The 20,862-nt window shown below is 37.7% G+C and overlaps 1 protein-coding gene across 2 annotated transcripts in view; it reads left to right on the top strand.

Moving 5' to 3' along the window:
• FAM3C (FAM3 metabolism regulating signaling molecule C) overlaps positions 1–20,862 on the top strand; it is a 47,828-nt gene that overhangs the window by 5,093 nt on the left and 21,873 nt on the right. Inside the window, exons 2-5 of one of the 2 annotated variants that reach the window (XM_082846966.1) lie at positions 8,436–8,490; positions 12,381–12,485; positions 19,701–19,730; positions 20,502–20,625. In XM_082846966.1, the coding sequence (XP_082703092.1) occupies positions 8,478–8,490; positions 12,381–12,485; positions 19,701–19,730; positions 20,502–20,625 (272 nt within the window). In that variant the 5' untranslated portion in view covers positions 8,436–8,477. Of the gene's footprint in view, positions 1–8,435; positions 8,491–11,067; positions 11,196–12,380; positions 12,486–19,700; positions 19,731–20,501; positions 20,626–20,862 lie in introns of those variants that run through there. The other variant, XM_082846965.1, reaches the window with a different exon arrangement.

Below are 20,862 nucleotides of genomic sequence, written 5' to 3'. Positions count from 1 at the left end.
AGAAACACCATGGTGGTACATTGGGTCCTGAATGAGGGAATATCTGTAGATTAGGACAAATCTTTGCTCATCAATGAGAATTCATTGAAGAGCAACCCCTCCTCCTGTGGTGTTTCCTTAGTGACATCATTTTGGCAAACGAAATATTTTTGTCAGGAGAAACCTGCTTAACTATGTTAGATTTGGGATGGGGAAAGCTGAGTATGTGTCCATTTAGTTTCTAATTACTTCAGGTATTGATATTTACAGAAAACATGGTTAAATGCCTGTTGATCAAGTGAAATATTTCAGAAATCAAATACCAAATTTCTGAAGAGGAAAGACTGTAGGTCTCTAGCAAATTCACATCACAGTGGTGGAAGGAGTTGTCCTCTGGAACTCTCAGTGTAGGGTGAACACTGTCGCAATAGTTCTGCTTTTAGAGGGTAGTGTGCATGTGGTCTGGCAGGCTTGATTACTTCTCCCTGCACTAGTCACTGGGGCCAAGTCAGGACAGGCAGGGCACTTGCATGATTAGCAGGGCTCTTTGCTAACTGGTTTTTAACTCGAGGGACAGGTTGGGATGACAGTTATAGTTTGTCGTGTCTCATTCTTAAGAGAATGAAGTTTTATCCAGCTGCTGCAGAACAGATGGAAGTTTTCTGAAGTGTTACTCTCTCCAGGCACTGCCAGGAGAAGCAGATAAAAACAAAGGATAGCAGATTATGCTGGGTAGACAGACTGTGGAGGAAAGCTAAGTGCACCCAGAACGTTTTGCGGGGAAGGGTGGGGTGCCTTCTGGTTCATTTGTGCTTTTCCACAGTATGCTTTTAATCCTGTTTCTGAGGCCCAGTTAGATATTAATCCTCTTTTTAATGTAATTTCAATGTGTAATTTCAATGTGATGCCATTGTATTAAGAAAATAAGTAATGGTATTAGTTCAGAAAACTTATAAACCCAGGGTTAGATCATTCGTATCCCTCTCTTCTTAAGGTTTTCAATAGAACATTAACGTTTTCTTCTAAAAGATTTATTTATTGGTTCTATAGAGCCATTGTTTAGAAGTTTTTGGTCTGTTGCTCTGCAGTCTCACCTTTTTGAAGGCCATTTTGCAGGAGACTGGATATATTTACCTTTTCCTCAGTGATCTTTGGAAAAAGTGAATATATTCTTGGCATTATAGAATTATACAGATCTTCTCCTTTCTTTACCAAATACTTTGTTTTTAGCTCCTTTGCTTTTTTTTTTTTTTCCTTCTAGTCAAAATGTAAGATTAGTTTAAAAACCTGGGATACTTTTCTAGTTGTTATGTAGACGTCGAAAAATTTCCCTTTCACCATATAGGGTCATACTTACACTTTTAAGTGTCTGACACATGTGTGTTAAAATGGTAGATTTTTAAAACATCCATTCTCTAGGATTCTATATCAGAGTCTCCTACTAGAACTAAAATACTGTTAAGGTAGTAATTGGATTTTTTTTCTGTTGCTTAACAGAAAACACCAAATTCTATTAAATTCACAATATTTATAACACGGTGATAGCAGCTCACATATCATACTGAGTGTCTGAATGTTAAGATTCTTTCAAATGAATGCAGTCTTCTCACCCTCTTCATTTCGTTATTTCAGAAATGTATCCCTCCTGGTGAAGATGTGTGCATAGTGGCATCTGGGGGAGATGGGTACTTGATAGCAGTCTGCACCTACCATAGTGACAGCTTTCTATTAAAGCAAAGATTTCTTAAAACTAAATATTTGGAATTTTAAAAATTGATCAAACATCAGGTGCACAGGTACCTGTCCCCCCTTCTCCCTTTTTAAGCCCATCACAAAAATAATCACTTTTAAAGACTTTAGAAAACAGTTAAGATCTCGTCACCATCATTTTACAGTTAATGAAATGGGATATAATAAGATTAATTTTCCCTGTTTTTTTTAATGTCTCCTGGGATCGTTTGGAAAACATTCCTAGATTTATTCCCATCTTTGCTGTAGGTGGACAGCTTCATCTGTAGGAAGGGAAGGACTTCTTTTCTCTTGAAGAGGATCCATTATATTGCTTCTCACGGGGTATATGCTTCTTCCATGAAGAGCAGTTGATTATGAACATGTATGGTGAGCACATATAGAACACAGAATTCAGCATTGTCTGATTGGTCCTACTTCTGTACTAGAACTTCTAAGAGGACCCATAGAAGCCTTATGGGAATTGTATAGCCCACAAATAGCCCAGCAAGAAATGTTGGAATATTAGAGCATGGTCAGGAAAGTTTTTTATTCCTCTATTTTTAAAGTTTTTAAAATTTAGGTTCATTTTTTATTCCTTTACCTCAGGTTGGTGAATTGTGACCTATGGGTCCACATGGGTCATGAACCAAGACTGGCTTTTATATTTTTAGGTGGTTGGAAAGAAAAAATTAAAAGAAGAAGAATATTTTGTAATGTGAAAATTTTATGAAATTCAGATTTCAGTGTGCATAAGTAAAGTTTTATTATAACACAACTGAGCCCATTTGTTTCCATATTGTGTATGGCTGCTTTTCAGTTACGACTGCAGAGCAGAGTAGTTTGAATCGACACTATATGGTCTACAAAACTAAAGCATTTACCGTCTGGCCCTTTTACAGAAAATTGCCAACACTTGCTCTATTTTATTTACATAAATGCAGGTATTTTTGCAAATCATTTTCTTTAAATACCATACTTTTGTTTGTAAGCATAACATTAGAAGAACTTACCCTTGTGACTTTTAGCTGCAGTATTCTATTGATTTCAGTATTATATCATTTTCCTCTTTAACTGATCTGGGACTGAAAATTTAGTCGCTTACATTTTGATCTTGAGAGGTGGTCTGGGTTCTCCAGAGAAATAGAACCAATAGGAGACCGTCTGTCTGTCTGTCTGTCTATCTATCTATCTGAGATAGATAACTATCAGAAGGAATCAGCTCATGCAGTTGTGGAGGCTGAGAAGTCCCAGGGTCTGCAGTTGGCAGGCGGGCGTCCACAGGCCTGAGAGCTGGGAGAAGTCAGTGGTAGAAGTTTCAGTCCAAGTCCGAAGGCAGGTGAAGACCAATGGACCGGCTTGAAGACAGTAGGCAGAAAGAGCAAGTGCTGCCCTACTCAGCCTTTTTTGTTCTAGGCAGGTCTCCCAATGGATTGGGCAATGCTCACTCACTTGGGGAAGGCAAATTGCTTTACTCAGATGTTAATCTCATCCAATAAGACCCTCACAGACACACCCAGAATGTTTGACAAAGTACGGTATCTGGGCGCCCAGTGGCCCAGCGGCCCAGTGGAGTTGACACACATAAATTAGCCATCACAGGGCCTAAATGTACTTTGAATCTATTTGCTTGTACTTTTACCTTTTTTTTTCCCCCTTAGTCCTCTTGAAAAGCCCCAGTTCATATGAATATTAGAATCGTCTTGATTGTCAGTTGATTCATTTAAAATTGCTGTCCAGGAGGAAAAATTTTCTTCTACCCTTCTAGGTTCCTCTGCCTGGTCTAAAAATTAAATTAACATGAAACGGATTAGCAGAAAATCAGTAGTTCAATAACATGTATACATGGGGGAGACCCAGGAAAACTGAGTCCTTAAATACTATCTTCCGCTAAAGACTAAAGAGGAGGGATGTAGGGGGTAGTGGTTTGGGACTTCAAAGGGGAGGAAGGCAATTCACGTGGAGATGGAAAAGCAGATGTTTGGTAAATGTTTGCTGGGTCTTGCAGTGGCAATGGGACACCTAGAGGAATTCTAACAAACAGATTTTGCTAGGTTCCTCCCTATCTACACAAGTAGTTCATACTACAGTTATCTGTGGTGATAGTTCCCTTCCTGTTACAGACCCTCTATAAATTCTTTAGGCAGCTAAGGGGGAAGGTCAAAGAGTCTTTTGGGCCTTGACTGTTTCCAGCTCAAAATAACACACCAAAGAGACATTTGGGGGTGCAAATTTTGTTTCCTTACATTGCTGTTCGGCCAGCACTGAGTTAAAAGTGGATTGAATGGAGTATATTTTTGGAGTATAATTGGTAGTATTTTCTTCTGGCTTAATTAAGTAGTCGTTTGTTAATATTAAATGTATCAGTGAGTGTGTCTGTATACTTCATTTTCCTTTGTCCTTTCTGTCTTGGACGAGTGTTCTTTTTTTCCTTTTTAAATAACTGCATCCTTTAAAGGCAGTAATACAGTTATTGGATTAAGAGACCACAGGAGGCAAGGCAGGTGACGTTTCTGGAAGACAGATATGGAGTACAAAAAGGGGGCGGAGTAGAGTCATGCGACGATCATTGTAAAAATACAGTACGTTATATACATATTTGTACCATCAGCTTTCAACTCTGAAATAGTATTTACACTATTGTTACAATCCTGGTTAGAGAACAGTTTTTCTTTCAAAGCTCGGCCTGATGGCAAATGAAAATTTGGGGTGAATTCATAGTCCCATGAGGTTCTTAGGCTGCATAGTCCAAGAGGAGGGTTCCAGCTTCTATTTCATCCATTTTAATTTCATTTTAATTTCAGTATTAAAAAAGTATTTAAATTTGGTTTTACAAAAGAAAATTCTCAAAGGAGGGTAAATAAAACCCAACCATGGCCACGCTGTGTATTCTTTCTTCTTTTACAAACACTAAGGGCTGCAGCCCTCTGCTTCCAGGCCAACACTGGTGGCTGAAGAAAAATCTCACTAATGATTGTTTAAAACAAAACAAAACAAAGCAAAAAGACACAAAGACAAACCTAACCGACCTGATCATGGCACACTGACCCTGTGGGGCTGCCTCTCCCACCCTTGCTTCTGACCCCAAACTCAACAGGACTATTTTTATTCTGGGGCAGGGCGTTTGGTATTGAACCCTCTTTAACCTCCTACCCCGAGGAGGTGGGAGGGGGAACCCTTTGGCTGGGACACCATGTTTCCTCATTATTTGCAGGAAGGAGTCAGGGCCCTTAAGCCAGGTGTCTGAGGAGGTGGGATGAGGAAAAAGGCGGAGTACGGACACACAGGCGAGAGGGAGCCCGGCTGCACAGGCCTCGCCCAGTTCCCCTCAGGCCGCGTCCACGGGGTGGGCCTCCTCTGGGGCTCTGCGGACAGGATGGGGCCCAGCCAGGGCCCCGGGGGAGGTGGGGGTGCCTGGTCAGGCATCTCTGCTCCCTTCCCGGCTCAGCGGGATGAGAGCAGGACACAGGCTTTGGGCTCCACGCCCCCTACCCACAGTGGGGACTGATAAGTGTTCTAACACACATGCTTAGTCATTTTGACAACCCATCAGAGCCCTAGAGTGGCTAGTTGGCAGCAGGGATTAGCAATTCCCAGAGCAATTTGCAAAAGCCAAATTGATTGACATGGAATTTTGTCAGGAAGCTTCTCAGAGCATGGCAGGGAGCTGCTGGGAAGTGGAAGGGAAGTGGAATTGTTTATAGTATCAGCTTCTTACTTTCCCTTCACGTGACCTTGGACAAATCCCTTGACCTCATCTATAATGCCATAGGGCTGATGGGAAGATTACATAAAATAAGAATGTGTGTGACTTACTCTGCTGTTTGCATTATTTCCTAGTTTTTGTTAAATGGCAAGACTTTCCCGTCCTGGTGAATAATTGTTTTTATGGCTTATTTTGTTGATAGAGAATGGGCCCTTCAAATTTACCTGATGTAGCTCGAGTCCACTTCTCAAGGAAGGAATGAAAGTGTCACTTGACCTGTGTTTTTATCTATTGTCCTGAAGTAGATTGATTCTAGGACAATGCCTGTTTATTCAGGCCTGAATTTAACAAAACTTCATGAATCAGACCAACGTAGACAGCTGGGCTAAAGGAAATGTTTAAATTATAAGAAATTCGAAGAAATCTGGTATGTTGATCCGAGACCCTAATTCAGGTTCTCTCTTTCAATCCAGGTTACTTACTAAATTAGCGTTTACCCAGAACGGTGCTTCCTTGCTCCGGACAGCATGATGGCCCTGCTCGCAGTGGGCTCTGATGATTGTGCACTTTACATGTTACAACCTGATCTGGCTCAGTCATTGATCTATAAAACACTGAAACTTATTGTCTTGACCTAGACTACACTTTTGGGGGGCAAAATGTATTTTACAAATGTATTTCACAACTGTGCTATTAGGGTTTTTGTTTGTTTGTTTTTAATCTGTCTTAAAAACACTCTCCTCCTACCACCCATATTCTTATTTTGGAAATGGCTCTAATTTCTATATCTCTGCTTTTTAATTAATATATAAGAACAGTTATAAAATTTTCACCTGTTGCCTCTGAATTAAAGGGCTCTGAATTTTTAGCAGAGACCTTTTTCCTCCTTTTATTGCTGTGTTCATTTTCTCTGGACCTTTTCTACCTCCCCTTGGTTGTTGGAGGTTCAGTTTGAGGTATATACCAGACTCCATTAAGGTGGTTTACTTCCCCCCCCCGCCCCCCCCAAGATGATTCTATGTAAAGATTTTCTTTGTTTTTAATGTCCTCCTAAGAAGACAAATTAGGAATGATTTGGAATTAGCATATTGTAAACAGATACTCCTTGGTTTGCTCTCAAATATATTCAATACTCTTTCCTTATGCCGATTTACACTCTTGAATCATTAATTTGCTTCTTAAGCAAACTAATTAAAAACGTGTCGTGGCTGAGATTTGATGAGATTTTAATTTAGAGATTTTATTAAATGTTATTCTCTGAGAAATTTAATGGAAAACATGAATTTGGCTAGACCATTGTAGTTGCTTATATTGTGGTCTTACTAGTGTTAAGTTTAGAAGCAGGCTGGTTAGGCAGTCCAAACAAGGGGTAGGTACATGAGGCAGTGATTGTAATTGTACAGGTGTGACCTCCTCGGCAGGTAATGGAAACAGTGAAATAGAACATCAGGTGTCTGCTCAACTGCTTATCACTCTCCCCCCAAAAATTATCGCAGGCCATGTTCACATAAGAGTGATGTTATTTTGGAGTGTTAGCTGGGAGGAAAGACATATATGTGTGTTTTGAACATAATATTCAATCTTGCTGGAAGTCAAAAGAGGATTTATAGCTCGTTAGGATTTTCATTTGAGAAGCCAAGATTTTTTTTTTTTCTGCTTTTATGTGGTAACTTGTGGATACTTCAGTATCTCTTGTTTCCTGGATACTTCAGTATCTCTTGTTTCCTTGTAGCGGTTTCCTGGCCTGTGGCTAAGTAACAGTGTCTTTTCCTATTATGTGGAAGGTGTTCAGATAACTAACAAAGGAAATCAATAATGCTCAGTTCAGTACTGGTATAAATATAAATGTTGATATTTTCTTCAGGGTAGATTGAGCAGAAGGAAAGGGAGTTCCCGTAAGAACATTGGTCCTTTTAGATGCTCACCACCTCCACCCCCGATAAATCCTATTGGTGAATAAGAAAACTGGATGTCTCACTCCCTTTCAGTGTCCGTCAGGAGTCTGCCATTGTTTTTATTTCAATCATTCTATGCATTACTAGATCAGACATCAACATTGAAACACCAGTACTAAAATACAGTCTAAAATAAAGAAATATATATTCTTGATTGATGCAATTCATTAATCGAAATTTTCTTTTGACTACCTTTCCTGTACAGTAGATTGAGTAGACTGTGGAAGCTGTCTAGCTGAACTCGAGCATGAATTTCCTATCAAACTCGTATACTTGCTTTCCCATTTTCTTTTTAAAATTTCACCTATCTTGAGTTATTTCTTAGGGGGGAGCACACAAATATATACGCAGATTTTTTTTTTCCAGTATCTATTTCTTGTTATTATTAGAATAATATCAGATTACAGTTTCTTCATTTGATGTATAACATACACTGTCAATAATGATGATTGCTGGAATATTTAAAATTGCAGTTCTATAGGTCTGAATATGTTCTTTCACAAACTTAAATTGAAAACATGAAGAGGAAGAGGACCCCTGGTATTAAGATAAGGTGCCTTTCCTATAAGTGCTTATCATAGTGACACCTGAATTGTGTCATAGGAGTGAGCCCTAGAGCAGGAGCCAGCAGACCTAAATCCTCACCCCATTGCTGCAGGTAATTTGTTCCCTCACTAGATAAGCAGCTTAACCTCTTTGGACCTCAGCTGAAAACTGGTGGTTTGGAACTAAATATCAAAAGTTTGTTACAGATGCATAATCACTGAGAACAGTAAGGCATCATTCTGTCCATGCTTGATGACAAGTTTTCCCTCCGTCCTTCAGTTAGGGAGCGGGAGATAGAGCAGTTTTAGACACACCCTCCTCTCCGGAGCTTTTATGGCCCAGTGGAAGGAGACAGGCCCAGTGCTAAGAGCTTTTTCATTAAATGTTAATATTGGTAGAATACTTAGAAATGTCATGACATTTACTTAATTAGTTTAATATATACACTCCAAATCAAACTCAATCTAGGGAGGAATGCTCATTCTAGACCTAATGCTGTTTGCCTTTTCTTTTGATTCTAGGAGCTTATTTAATGAAAAGTGCCATAGACTGAAAAACCAAACATGAGGGTAGCAGGTAAGATACTTACTTCAGTAGAAATAATTTTGCTTTTTGTATAACCTGTTTGTTTAGTAATGACTGAATGAGAGGGTAAATAATCATTTTCTATGTTGAGTGTGACTGAATATAACAAACTAAATCATTATTTAGCCTTTTTACTTTTTTAGGTAGTTGGCAAATCATAAATTGGACGTTTAGTGGGTTCTACATCAGTTTTTTGGGGACACTTCTGTTGAAATTACTTATGCTAAATATTTTAAGTTATGGTTTTTAATGTTTACGTCCTTATACATTAAGCTTGTTTGCCTAATAATATAAAAATATAAATATATATATGTATAATGTTCATATAAAGAACGATTTTGACAACTTAGGGAGGCTGATTTTTATTTTTGCTAAGTTGTAGCTTGTTGAGAAAAATGAATTGTGAACTTTAAAAGCTTAAATCTTTCCTATGTGTGTACATAAATTGAAACTAGTGTACGTGAAGAATTCAGTAAAATGTGTTTTGCGTAAATGACTGTTGTATTTGCTAGGTCAGGTTTAGCCTGCATAAGTGAGGTTATGTGTAAGGACATCTGTTCCTTAGGCAGCATACTGAGGAAATTTAAAAATGCCATTTGGTGTTCATAGTATTAAGGTAGTTACCTTTATCAAAAGACAGATCCATAAATAACAGGAGAGGCTGAGACCTCTTCCTAACTATAGTGAAAACAAGTGTGATCCCTCCACCCTGCCCCTCTAGCACAGCCACTGTGTAGAAGAAATGCACACTTTACATAGAAATTTCTACTAAGTAGTGTGTGTCCATCATAGGAGACAGCTTGTCATTTCTCAAAATCAAGATAATCATTCTTTTAATTATCATCTCACCAGTAAAAAAAATATTCCTATGGGGGCGTCTCTAAAGGTATGGTTCTAAAAGTACGTTACTTATTCATGGTGATTTGAAATAAAGCAAGTTTCTCTTTCTCATGTAATTCTACATTCATTCTAGTTGAAATTAACTTTGTCATCTAATCCATTTCTCTGATTAATTAATACCAAGATTAATTGATGAGTATTCATTGAGTGCTGATGTTATATTTGACACTGTTCTTAGTATAGGTCTCAAGGGAACTGCCTTTAATGAAGGAATAAGGAAGATTAGCTATTAGTTTATTGATTGTAGACTAATCTCTTCTAATTAAAAAAAAATCCTGGTTGCTTTGAAATATCCTTATAGCCATTATTCTTACAGTGAGGCATTAATATCTCAAGTTTATGCTTTTTGGTTTGTGAAAAATAGGGACACACTCAGATTAGTACAGTCCATGGCTGGAAGTAGGAGGGAATCTCATGGGTGGAATGGGAACTGTGGTGTGCTGTGGGTAAGCCCCTCCCAGTCCAGAAGTGGATGGTGACAGCTCTGGGGAGCCCCTCTGCAACAGGAGGTCCAGAACCCTACCGTTATGGAGGCTCTGCTGGTCTTCACCCGCCTGCCCCTCTCAGGGACCTTCTGCTTGTTCTATCACCAGTTAGTTTCTCCGCCTGTAAATTCTCTGTCTCTTAGAGCTTTTGTTTCCTCCTAGTTCCTTTGATGGTTTCTTATACTTCAGTAGGTCTTGGTTTAAAACTAAATTCTGCCGCTGACTAGTTATGTGACCTTAGGCAAGTGATCTAAATTTTTGACCTTGTTTTCCTTATTTGTAAAATGAAAAGAGTGTCTTGAAAGGCTGTGCAAATGAAGTTGTGCTAATAAGGCACTTAGGTCTGTAGTAGGCACTCACTAAATGGTGTGTGTATATTTTATATACATGTATGTATATGTAAATATGATGTATATTGTTTAGTGTAGGCTTAGGTTTAGCTTGGTATTGAATTTAGTCCAGAACTTTTGTGTATTATAAACTTGGTATCTTAATCACTGTAATATTTCAGTCTTGAACAACGAAGGTTTGGTACATCTGCTTTAAGGGACAGGGAAAGATTATTTGCACACGCCCATGATTGCTAGAAAATGAGATGTTAAGACTGTCATGTGACGTATAATCTTCCAGCCCTTAGTCTTAAATGATCCAGAAGGAATATGCCACCTGTTAACCTTTGGCAAACACTTGTTTAGAGTGTTACTGTGTATCAATACAAGGCACTCTACTAGATCCTGTGGGGGAAGAGTTCAAAGCCTAATGGAATTTTACTCGCTTCTGTGCTGAAAATGTAGATGACTTGTAGTCACTCTTTTCTTTTCTTTTTATTCAAACAGAAAGTCAAAAAAATTATAATCATCCTCATCAGTTCACTCAGTCCCATGTAATTAATATTTTTTCATCTTGATCTTTTGTTAGCACTTTTATGAATTCATCAGTTTTCCATTAGAGTTCTGAAAATGCTTATTCATTCAGTTCAGCAGTATAGTCAGTTACCAGAAACCCGTACTTGTCAGTCTTTTTCATGAAAACAGGAAGCAGTTTTGGAAGGGGGAGAAGGAACAAAACAGGAGGCGGGGTGGGAATTGATTGGTTTAGTAGTTAGGCTTCCTCCTTGCCATCTCATTTCTATATTTATAGAGCGTTTCTAAATAAAAATGAGTAGCTCTGAGAATCTCCTGCTTCTCAGCATCGTCAGCCCTTCTGAGCATCATCGGTTCGTTCATTTCCCATCCCCGTAAGGATGCAGTCCCAGTCTCTACGTTTATGAAGTTAGGATGAACACAGTTCTTTTTTACTCTTCCTTATCCGGTAAGTTGAGTTTTGGTAGCTTCCCTGAAGAATGTGGTCATTTGATGGTAGTGGAGAACTTTACAAAGCACTGGGCTCTGTCAGGATCCCTGGATTCCTGTCCTTGTGCTGCCGCTAAGACATCTGTAATCTTGGGCCGTTGCCTCACTTGTGGGCTTTTGTTTCCTTAAGTAAGGATAGTGAAATGACTGCTGATCTTTTAGATCAATTTAAATTAAACTTTTGGTAAGAGAGGGGAATGGAGATTATATAGGCAAATATTAATATTGTTTCTGAATAGCCTAATGAGATGGCTCTGAAATTCTAAGAGTAAGAAGATGATGTTTCTTTCCTGTCATTTTTCATGTCCTTTCGTATCTTGTACTTTTTCTTTCCTAGATTTGCTTAGCTGTGGAGAAGAAAGACAAATGATGATTCACATTAAGCAGTTAATTAATTAGTAGCAGTGCTAATTATTTGTAAGGCACTCAGAAATAATTAAACATATAAAGGTACGGAAGACTAAGAGTCTGTTCACAGAGCTTACCATGTAACCATGTTAAATGTGACAGATGCCAAATTCAGTCCTCCAGGAGTGGGGAAGGCATGGCTTAAACTTTGGTGTTAAGTATGAGGGGAGATATTTCGTTGTTCACCATACCAGGAGCACTTGTGTGCTTCAAGAGATGTGTGGGTTGGTGAGGACAGTAAGCCTGTTACATTTCACTTGAGAACTCATTGCCGAGTGGACATCCTGGTCTGTTGCCTTAGTATCTCTGGAAGGTTCAGCGTTTTTGTATCCTCTCTGTCTTGTATTGCCCTTTATCATTGAAAAGGATTGAGAATGTGTCATCCCACATACTTGGTGGTGGTGTTCCATTGGCCTTGATACTTTTGTGTAGTCAGCCAGAAGTTGATAGCCGGTCAGTTTTTTTTCCATGAGAAAACTAAGCAGATGACTCAGGCAGTCCTGTGTCTAGGTTGCTAGACAATCTCATGATTGTTTGATCAGAAAAATCAATCAAAATAGATTGTTGGTACAGTTTTTGTTGTAACTCAAGTAAAATTAAGATCCAGTAGATAAGAAGTAGATATTTGCTAGTCTTAAGAATTTTTTAAATACACTTACGTTTTTCATGGAAATGCATAACTAAAAATTCGGTGGGCTCATAAGCTCATGTTGAATTATTTCTGCCCTTTATCTAGGTGCTGCAAAGTTGGTGGTAGCTGTGGCAGTATTTTTACTGACATTCTATGTTATTTCTCAAGTATTTGAAATAAAAATGGATGCAAGTTTAGGAAATCTATTTGGTAAGTTTTATTTCTTTTTCCCTTTCTTAAATTTTATTTGTGATGAGATTGTCTTTAAATTTTTACCAGTTATCAACATTGAGTTACTCTGCTGTTTAGGCTGTCTAGAAAAGAAAATGAAATTATATTGGTAAGTGTGATTCATTGGAATATTCTAAAATGTGCAATAGAAAATCTTACAATTAATTCAATATAAAGCACGAATCTTCTATTCAACATTTTGAATATATTTAATGGGGCCTATTTTATGCATGCCTACGGACATTATTCATGGCATTCTAAATGCACATGCTAGAAGATATCACACCCTATTTGAGTTGGCTGCTTAAAAACTTGGAACCAAATCTAACCCTCAGTTAGCAAGTGATTAGGAATCATGATAATGCATTTTAAATACCAGCCATAGAAATCCATCTTGCTTTCCTACCCTTATTTTCCTTCTGCACCATTTTTCCTTTTAGCAATTTATTTGATGCTGTGCTGTAAATGTACCACTACGAGCTGCCTTAATTCAATTTCAAACAAAATCTTTAAGTTGATAAAATAAGTTAACATTTGAAGTGTTTGAATAAGCTTTGGCTGAGCACTGTTTAAAGTATTAAAAAATAACTCATGAAAGCTCAGACTCTGAAACCTAGAAACAGTATTTTGACCTAGTAGGCAGAAATCGAATGAAACAACCTTGATGAGATCTCTGGAATAGTTGGTGAGTTTTGCTTTCCGTAAATTAATATAAGACCGAATACATTCCCTCTCACATCTAGTTTCAAGACTCCCTTAAACCAGTGTTTCTCAAACTTCGATGTCAAAGGAATCTCTAGGGAATCTTGATAAATGCAGATTCTGATTCAGTGTCTGGGATGGGGCCTGAGAGTCTGCATTTCTAACAAGATCCCAGATGATGCTGATTTCCCATCCATGGACCATATACTAGGTATCAGGCTTTAGACAGTTCTGGCATGTAGTCCTCAAGTTTCTGTATATTTTCATTTCTGTACATTTTCAGGTGACTTTTCTTACAATGACTACTTAAAAGTACTTCCTTGTTTTGCACTGAATTCTGCCTTTTATTCTCCCAAGTATTTTCAATCCACTGATCTTGCTTCTACCTGCTGGAGCTCTCTTCCACATTAATGATCTGTTAAATAGTTAAGTTGTGGTTATTCTTCTCCATGCCGTCTTTTTATAAGTGTTCATCTTAGCAAGTTATAAAATCCTCCCTTTGAACCATTCTTCTTAATGCACTGTTTATTTTCCTCCTGTCAGTTTTTTGGTACCCATCTTAAAATGAAGTATCCAGGATCGAGCGTAGAATGGTTGTTGCAAAGTGTAGTGAGAATTGTCTTGACTTCTCCTGGGCTATGTGCGTCTGTTACTGCAAAGGGCCAGCCTGGGGTCCTTTGAGAGCGCAGCTGGTTTTGGTTGAAGAATGGGGCACAAAAACATGGAAGGCATTGAGGACTTGTTCAGTGTTGCTGTGGAAACAGTGTGCTGTAGCTAATTCTTCTAAGTAAGGTTGATGGTAAGGGAGACAACTGTGGGGATGGTAGCTTGAGGCAGAAGTAAGTTGAACATTTTTTTCTTTTTTGAAGTAATAGAGAGGTTTTCACTTCTCTGTAGGCCGCGGGCAAAGAGTCAGTGAATTACAAATCAATGAGAAGAGATTAAACAGAGAAAAGGATGATCCTGGAGAGAAGGGGGCCACGGGACCATTGGTACAAATGAAAAATTACTTGGGGAAAAGGCCCACTGTTTTCAGAGAGAAGAGGCTGGGTGTGGCCACAGTGTTTCCCTGGTTTGGATCTTCATCTCTAGTCTGGATGGTTTATTTGGACATTGCAGGGATGTTCTTGGGTCTATTTCTTATCTTTGATATCTGCCTATGTCACCACTGCCAGAGCAATTCTCTTAAAACTCTTGAACCTTTAGTATTTCAGTGGAGAGTAAAATCTGAACTCCCTGCTAGGATGGCACTCAGTCCCCAGCCTGCCTCTGCCTTCCCCACCTGTACTCCCCCACCCTTCCTGCCCTCCCTCCCTCCCGCTGGCTGTGCCCACGTGCACGTGATCTACAGACACAAACCCTGTCCTGTCCTTTCCTACCTCAGCCTTCGTTCATGCTTCCTCACCCCGCGCATCTTTCTCATCTCCCCTTCATCTGTTAATCCTTCTCATTTTTCAAAACTGCATAAGTGCCCCTTCTTGGGAGAAATTGTATTTTAGTCTCCCTCTTTTCCCTGTTAGAATGTTTCTCCTTTTTCTGAACTGTCCACTATAATGCATAGTACTTATATCTCAATTTGGCCTGATTTTATTCTGCCTTACGTTATAGAATTTCTTTTATTCTTTTTCATGTATTCGGCCTCCCTTACTGGAGAATGAATGTTGAGAGCAATAACATCTTAGTGACTCACCCAGCATCTAGCGCTGGGTCCTGTACATAATAAATGCTGATTGAATGGTAAATGGATATAGGTAATTGAGGATTAGGATTTTTACATGGGGAGGAGGAGTATTTTCAAAGTGGGATTCATTTAAAGCTGTATTAGTTGACAAGCCACTGGTCGTCAGCTATGAACAAACACTGAGCTACTTTAACTAGGATAGTCGTCTTTCTTAATTTTCATTTTGCTTTTTCCTAATGTTACGAACGTGCAAGTTTTTATTGTGTATGTTTTAGCTATTTAATTTAGGCATTCTTAGGGCAGACGGTTTATTTTGTTGTCATAACTGAAGTTAGGACAACTGAAGTTATGTTTTGTATCCACAAAACCTTATTGGATTCCAATCGATTGAATTGGTGAAAATTTAATTTGTGTGGTTATTTTTAATTCTTATTTCAGAATAATTCAGCAAAGATGGAGATATGGTTGTGTTTGCCATTTGTTTAGCATCTAAGTTTAACTCAACATTAAGATTGTTTCTATAATCAGTATCTTAGAGGGACCCATGAGATTAACTATAGTTCTTTCGGTGGTGAACTTTTCCCATTTTTCAACTTGTTGATATAATAACTTACTTGATAGTTTATGTAAATTTACATTCAAGTTGATTATATAGTACTGTTTTAGAAAAATACAACATTTCTAGAAAGGAAGAATGAAAAATTTTGCCTGCAATTAGTAGTTGAAATAACCAAAATAGATTCTGATTTTTTTAAACAATTTTTAACAAAACTTTTTATTTTAAGATAATTGTGGATTCACATGCATTTGTAAGAGATAATATGGAGAGAGCCTACATACCCTTTACTCAGTTTCTCATTGGTAACGTCTTATAAAGCTACATACAGTGTAGTGTCACACTAGGACATCAACATGGGTACAATCTACCAGTCTTAGTTATGATTGTGGTTTAACATAGTGTTAGTTTTCAATATGGATACTTAACAGCTAGTAAATGTACTGAAAACAGTCCAAAATATTTTTGCAGTAAGTACTTAATATTCTCTTTAGTCGATTTACTTTTACCTTTCAGATTTAAACCACTGAAATATTATATACATATAAATTATTTGAGACATTATTAAAAACTAAAGTACAAAGTAGTTCTATTGGATTTCTTTAGCCTGACTTGTTGGAAGACATTCACTGATAAAACCAAATGTTTATTATCGTTTCTTGAAGTGAAAAGCTGAATATATTGAAAGACATTAAGAATTAAAGCTATCAAGGTAGTTTGAGAAATGAAAGTTGCAGAAAAGGAGGGATTTTTGTGTTGTGCCCAAACTCTACATGTGGAAAACATCCCGTTTTATTTATGAAAATTTACCTTTTTGGCCTCCAGGTGCTAAAATTCTCAGAACTTCAGGCCAAATAGAGGGCTTTTGCTTGTGATGCATATTGGATAAAATTTGTTTTAATCTGAAAAGTTTTTCACAAGAGGCTCTTTTTTTTCCTTTGAGCATCTTCTCCCCTTACTCTTACACAAATTAAATGGAGGTGATGTTATTTCTCAAAAGTCTGATGATTAAGTCTGATGATTATCCCAGTAAAGATTTTTAAATTGAGTTGCATTGATTTATTATTTATTTATTAATACCTCTTAAGTTTTCCAATCAAACCCATTTGACCATTTTAGAAGCTCATCCCTGGTTTTCCTTCTGTCTCCTTTTCCTCAGCCACACTCTTCCTCTGAGTGTTAGTTGATGATTAATGTCTCTAAGATTTCTCTCCTCAGCCCTCTCCTCATTTTAAATCCTCCCTTTGTGTGGCCTCATCATTTGCCAGTTTTCCAGTTTATATCTTCATCCCAGGTCTCATTTACAAGCTGGCCTCTAGACTTCTGCCTGGGTCTTCTCCAAGTGTCTTAAAATGAACAGGTCCACAGAGAGCTCAGCACCCATTACCATACCCCATCTCCTCACTAGACAACAAACATCTTGAGTGAGAGACAGTGTTTTTGTTCTTTGGCTCATGTAAATGGATAAATGAATGCTTCTAAAGGCAAATGTCTGAGCGGTAAACTTGATTCCTCCCTTTCCATCACCCCTCCATCTGGTCTGTTCCACAGCCTTAGTTGTTCTGAGCCTGTCTACTTCTTTCAAACCCACAGTCACTGCTTTTGTTCAGGTTGCTACCCTTTTTTACCTGGATTACCTTAGCAGAGTCCTTGTCCTTGTGGACTCCTTGTCTCGAGTCTTGAATCCTCTGCAGTCTGTGCTCCACCCTGCAGTCAGAAGGATGGTTCTGAAAGCTCCCTATCCTGCTTCCTGCTCCTGGCAGGACTAGTGGTTTTTATACCTGTGATCATTAGACCTCAGACAGTCCCATTTTGTTGGGGGGGGTGAATATAAGTCTGGGTGCTAGAATGAGATATGGCTTTGAAAACTGGCTCTGCCGATTACTAATTATGCATAGAACAAATCCAGTTGCTAAACCTATCTGTTCTCAGTTTCTTTCTCTGTAAAACAGAGGTGATGGGCAAATCAACAATACATGCAAAAGTACTTGATAGAGTGCCCCACATATGTGAATGAGCTGTTATATTACCCCTGTTTTGATCCCACTGTCTTCCCCATATCTGGCTATCATAAGTTGGGTATGCCAGCATTCCTGATTTGAACAATATTCCTCCGTAAGCATCTTAACATCTGAGCCTGATGATACATGTTTGTTTAGGTCTAAGTGAAATTGAGACTTTCTTTTTTTAAAAAATTAATTAATTTATTCATTTATTTTTGGCTGCATTGGGTCTTCATTGCTGGGCGCACGCGGGCTTTCTCTAGTTGCGGAGAGCAGGGGCTACTCTTCGTTGCGGTGTGCGGGCTTCTCATTGTGGTGGCTTCTCGTTGCGGAGCACGGGCTCTAGACATGCAGGCTTCAGTAGTTGTGGCGCACGGGCTTAGTTGCTCGCGGCATGTGGGATCTTCCCAGACCAGGGCTCGAACCTGTGTCCTCTGCATTGGCAGGCGGATTCTTAATCACTGCGCAACCAGGGAAGTCTCAAGACTTAATAGTCTGCATGCTGCTAATCACTGGTTGCTAGTCACTCTCTGACTTTCATTTTCTCATTTACAGAAGTGAGAGCATTGGACCGAATGGTCTCGAATTATTTTTCCCTTTTGTGACATAATGAAGGAAAAATGATATAATTAAGAAAATTGAAAGAATGAGCCCCAGCACCCTAATTTACTAATTGATCATTTTTTGTTTCCTTCAAGTCTTTGTCCTTATCCGTGAATATATTTAGTACTCACAGATAAAGTTTGTTTTTTGCTCTATTCCATGCGTTAAACTTTTCCCATGTGACTGCATTGCATTTATGACTTCAACGGTGCATAATATTCTGAGTGTTCTGTAGAGTTAATGACCTTCATTTACTTAGTCGTTTTCCTGTTTTTAAACATTTACATATTATTTTCAGCTTTAACATTCTGTTCTCCAGTTTCAGTACTGGTTTTACAGGAAATTCGCAGTTATCTAAAATAGTACAGAACTAAAAACTAAGTGACTATTTATAGTCAAACAGCTGGCAAACATTTATGACACTGCATGCTTATTAGCTAAATCAGGAAATGGCTAGCCACAATACTGTTGACGATCTGAATTGTAATCTCCTGGGCTGGGATCAGATGTTTGTGCTTTTAAAAAACTCTAAGTGTAGATGTCCAGGTTGACATCTACTGCATTCGGGTTAAGATTTGATCAGAAAATTCTGGCTTCCTTGAACTGATAAATGATAAAAACTCTTAGTAATGACCTTTTTTTATTATTATAGTACCTAATACATTTCTATTTTAGGGAAATTAAAGCTTCCTACCACCACTATCCCTCTTGTGTGCTTCCCACTCCCCAAATCTCTTAGCCTAACCTCTGAGATAGATAGGACTTTATATGCATATGTACACTACACCATACAGCAGCAACAACTTTTAAACACCCTGATAGTCACCAAGTATATATTTAAACTCATTTAAAGGGAAGTTTGAAATACCGTATGATATCACTTATATATGGAATCTAAAAAGAACAAACTCAGAGAAACAGAAAAGAATGCTTGTTACCAGGTGTTGGGAGGGGGCGGAGTTAATGAGGAGACATTGCTCAAAGGGTACAAATTCCCAGTTATAAGATTAACAAGTTTGGGGATTGAATGTACCACATGGTGATTATAAGCTAATAATACTGTCATATACTTGAATGTTGCTAAAAGAGTAGATCTTTAAATGTTCTCACCACAGAAAGGAAGTGGTAAGTATGTAATGGGATAGAGGTGCTAGATACTATTATTGGGGTGTAGTATTATACCACTATATGTACCGGTATCGTGGTAATCATTTTGCAGTTTTTAAATGTATCATATCAAAGTGTTGTGCACCTAAACTTACACAATTTTATGTGTCAACTGTATCTCGAGAAAGCTGGAAAAAAATAAAAAATGAATTTTAAAAAGTTAAGCTTGTAGAGTAACTTGCTGATTGGGATTTAAATTTATAATAACTAAAACTAAACATAAAATGTAAAGGTAAAAACAAAGTACTCTATCAATAATAAGATAATACCCTCCATAATTCCTCTACATAATTGTTTGTAGTGAATTATGTAGCCTAAAGTTACTTTCTCACTTTTTCTCTAAAGTGATATTCATGTTTTATGTATTGTATACTAAGCAATAATTCAAACACATTTTTATAGACCTATTAGCTCCACACATGTTTAAAAGTGATACTTGCCAATAGCTTTATTCTTTCTAACGATAACTTTTTTTTCCTTAGCAAGGTCAGCATTGGACGCAGTTGCACGTTGTAAGTATTTCATCTCAATATTTTGCAGATGGTTTATTCTTTTTCTCTTAGGCATATGAGAACCTATATTCAAACAATGGATATAGTTCAATGCGAGCAAAACTGATTTTAGAAATTATTAAGTTTTAAGGAAGCTATTTGATTGAACAGCTCAATATTTTGGGTATGTATTTATAATGGATATTTTGTTCCATTAGTATTTTTTAGCTTCAGTGTTATAAGTACAGAAAGTGTGTAAAAGAATTCCTAGTTAGGGGATATATGTATATGTGTAGCTGATTCACTTTGTTATAAAGCAGAAACTGACACACCATTGTAAAGCAATTATACTCCAATAAAGATGTTAAAAAAGAATTCCTAGTTAGAACTAGTATGTGAGCAGATATTCAGTGATGCATCAGGCTTTTTACTGTCCATTTATTTTGCATATATGGACTGGAAATGCAAAGTAACAATTCCAGACCTCCCCCATCCTGGTTTTTTTAAATGAGCTTAAAAATAATTAGATAAAATATATTTACCCTCATGAAGATCATGTTACTTGTTCCATTTATGTTAATTGTTAGCTTGTTTCCTAGGAGGTTCCGTTTTGTTTTGTTTTGAAGTTCTTTGAAACTCTCAGGAAAAAAAAAAAAAAAACTAGCATGTAGTTTAAGATGTGTATATCTTGGTGTTTCGCATAATGCCCTTTGTGGTTTGAGATATGAAACAAACTAAATACAGAGTCTGTTAACATTGTTTTCTTAAAATAAATTTTTTTTCTCTCCAAAGCTACAAAACCTCCCAGGTATAAATGTGGGATCTCAAAAGCTTGCCCTGAGAAGCATTTTGCTTTTAAAATGGCAAGTGGAGCAGCTAATGTGGTAGGACCCAAAATCTGCCTGGAAGACAATGTGTAAGTATTTATCAATTTGGAAGTATAATGTGTGCTATTAAATTTTAGCAAATTGAACTTGAGTTTAATGGATCCTTTGAAAATGTATTGGGCATGCTTTTACTAAAGAAAAGTGATTTCCATTTCCATTATACAATTTTTCCCCACTCATTTAAGGAGTCTTAAAGTTCTTACATTCCGTATTAAGAGTGACATAAGAACATAGCATTTATTCAGCTTCGTGTAAAGATAAGAGAT

The sequence above is a fragment of the Leucopleurus acutus genome (assembly GCF_964270905.1).
Source record: "Leucopleurus acutus genome assembly, chromosome: 9".
NCBI classification, from domain to species: domain Eukaryota; kingdom Metazoa; phylum Chordata; class Mammalia; order Artiodactyla; family Delphinidae; genus Leucopleurus; species Leucopleurus acutus.
This window is presented reverse-complemented; position numbering and strand designations above follow the sequence as displayed.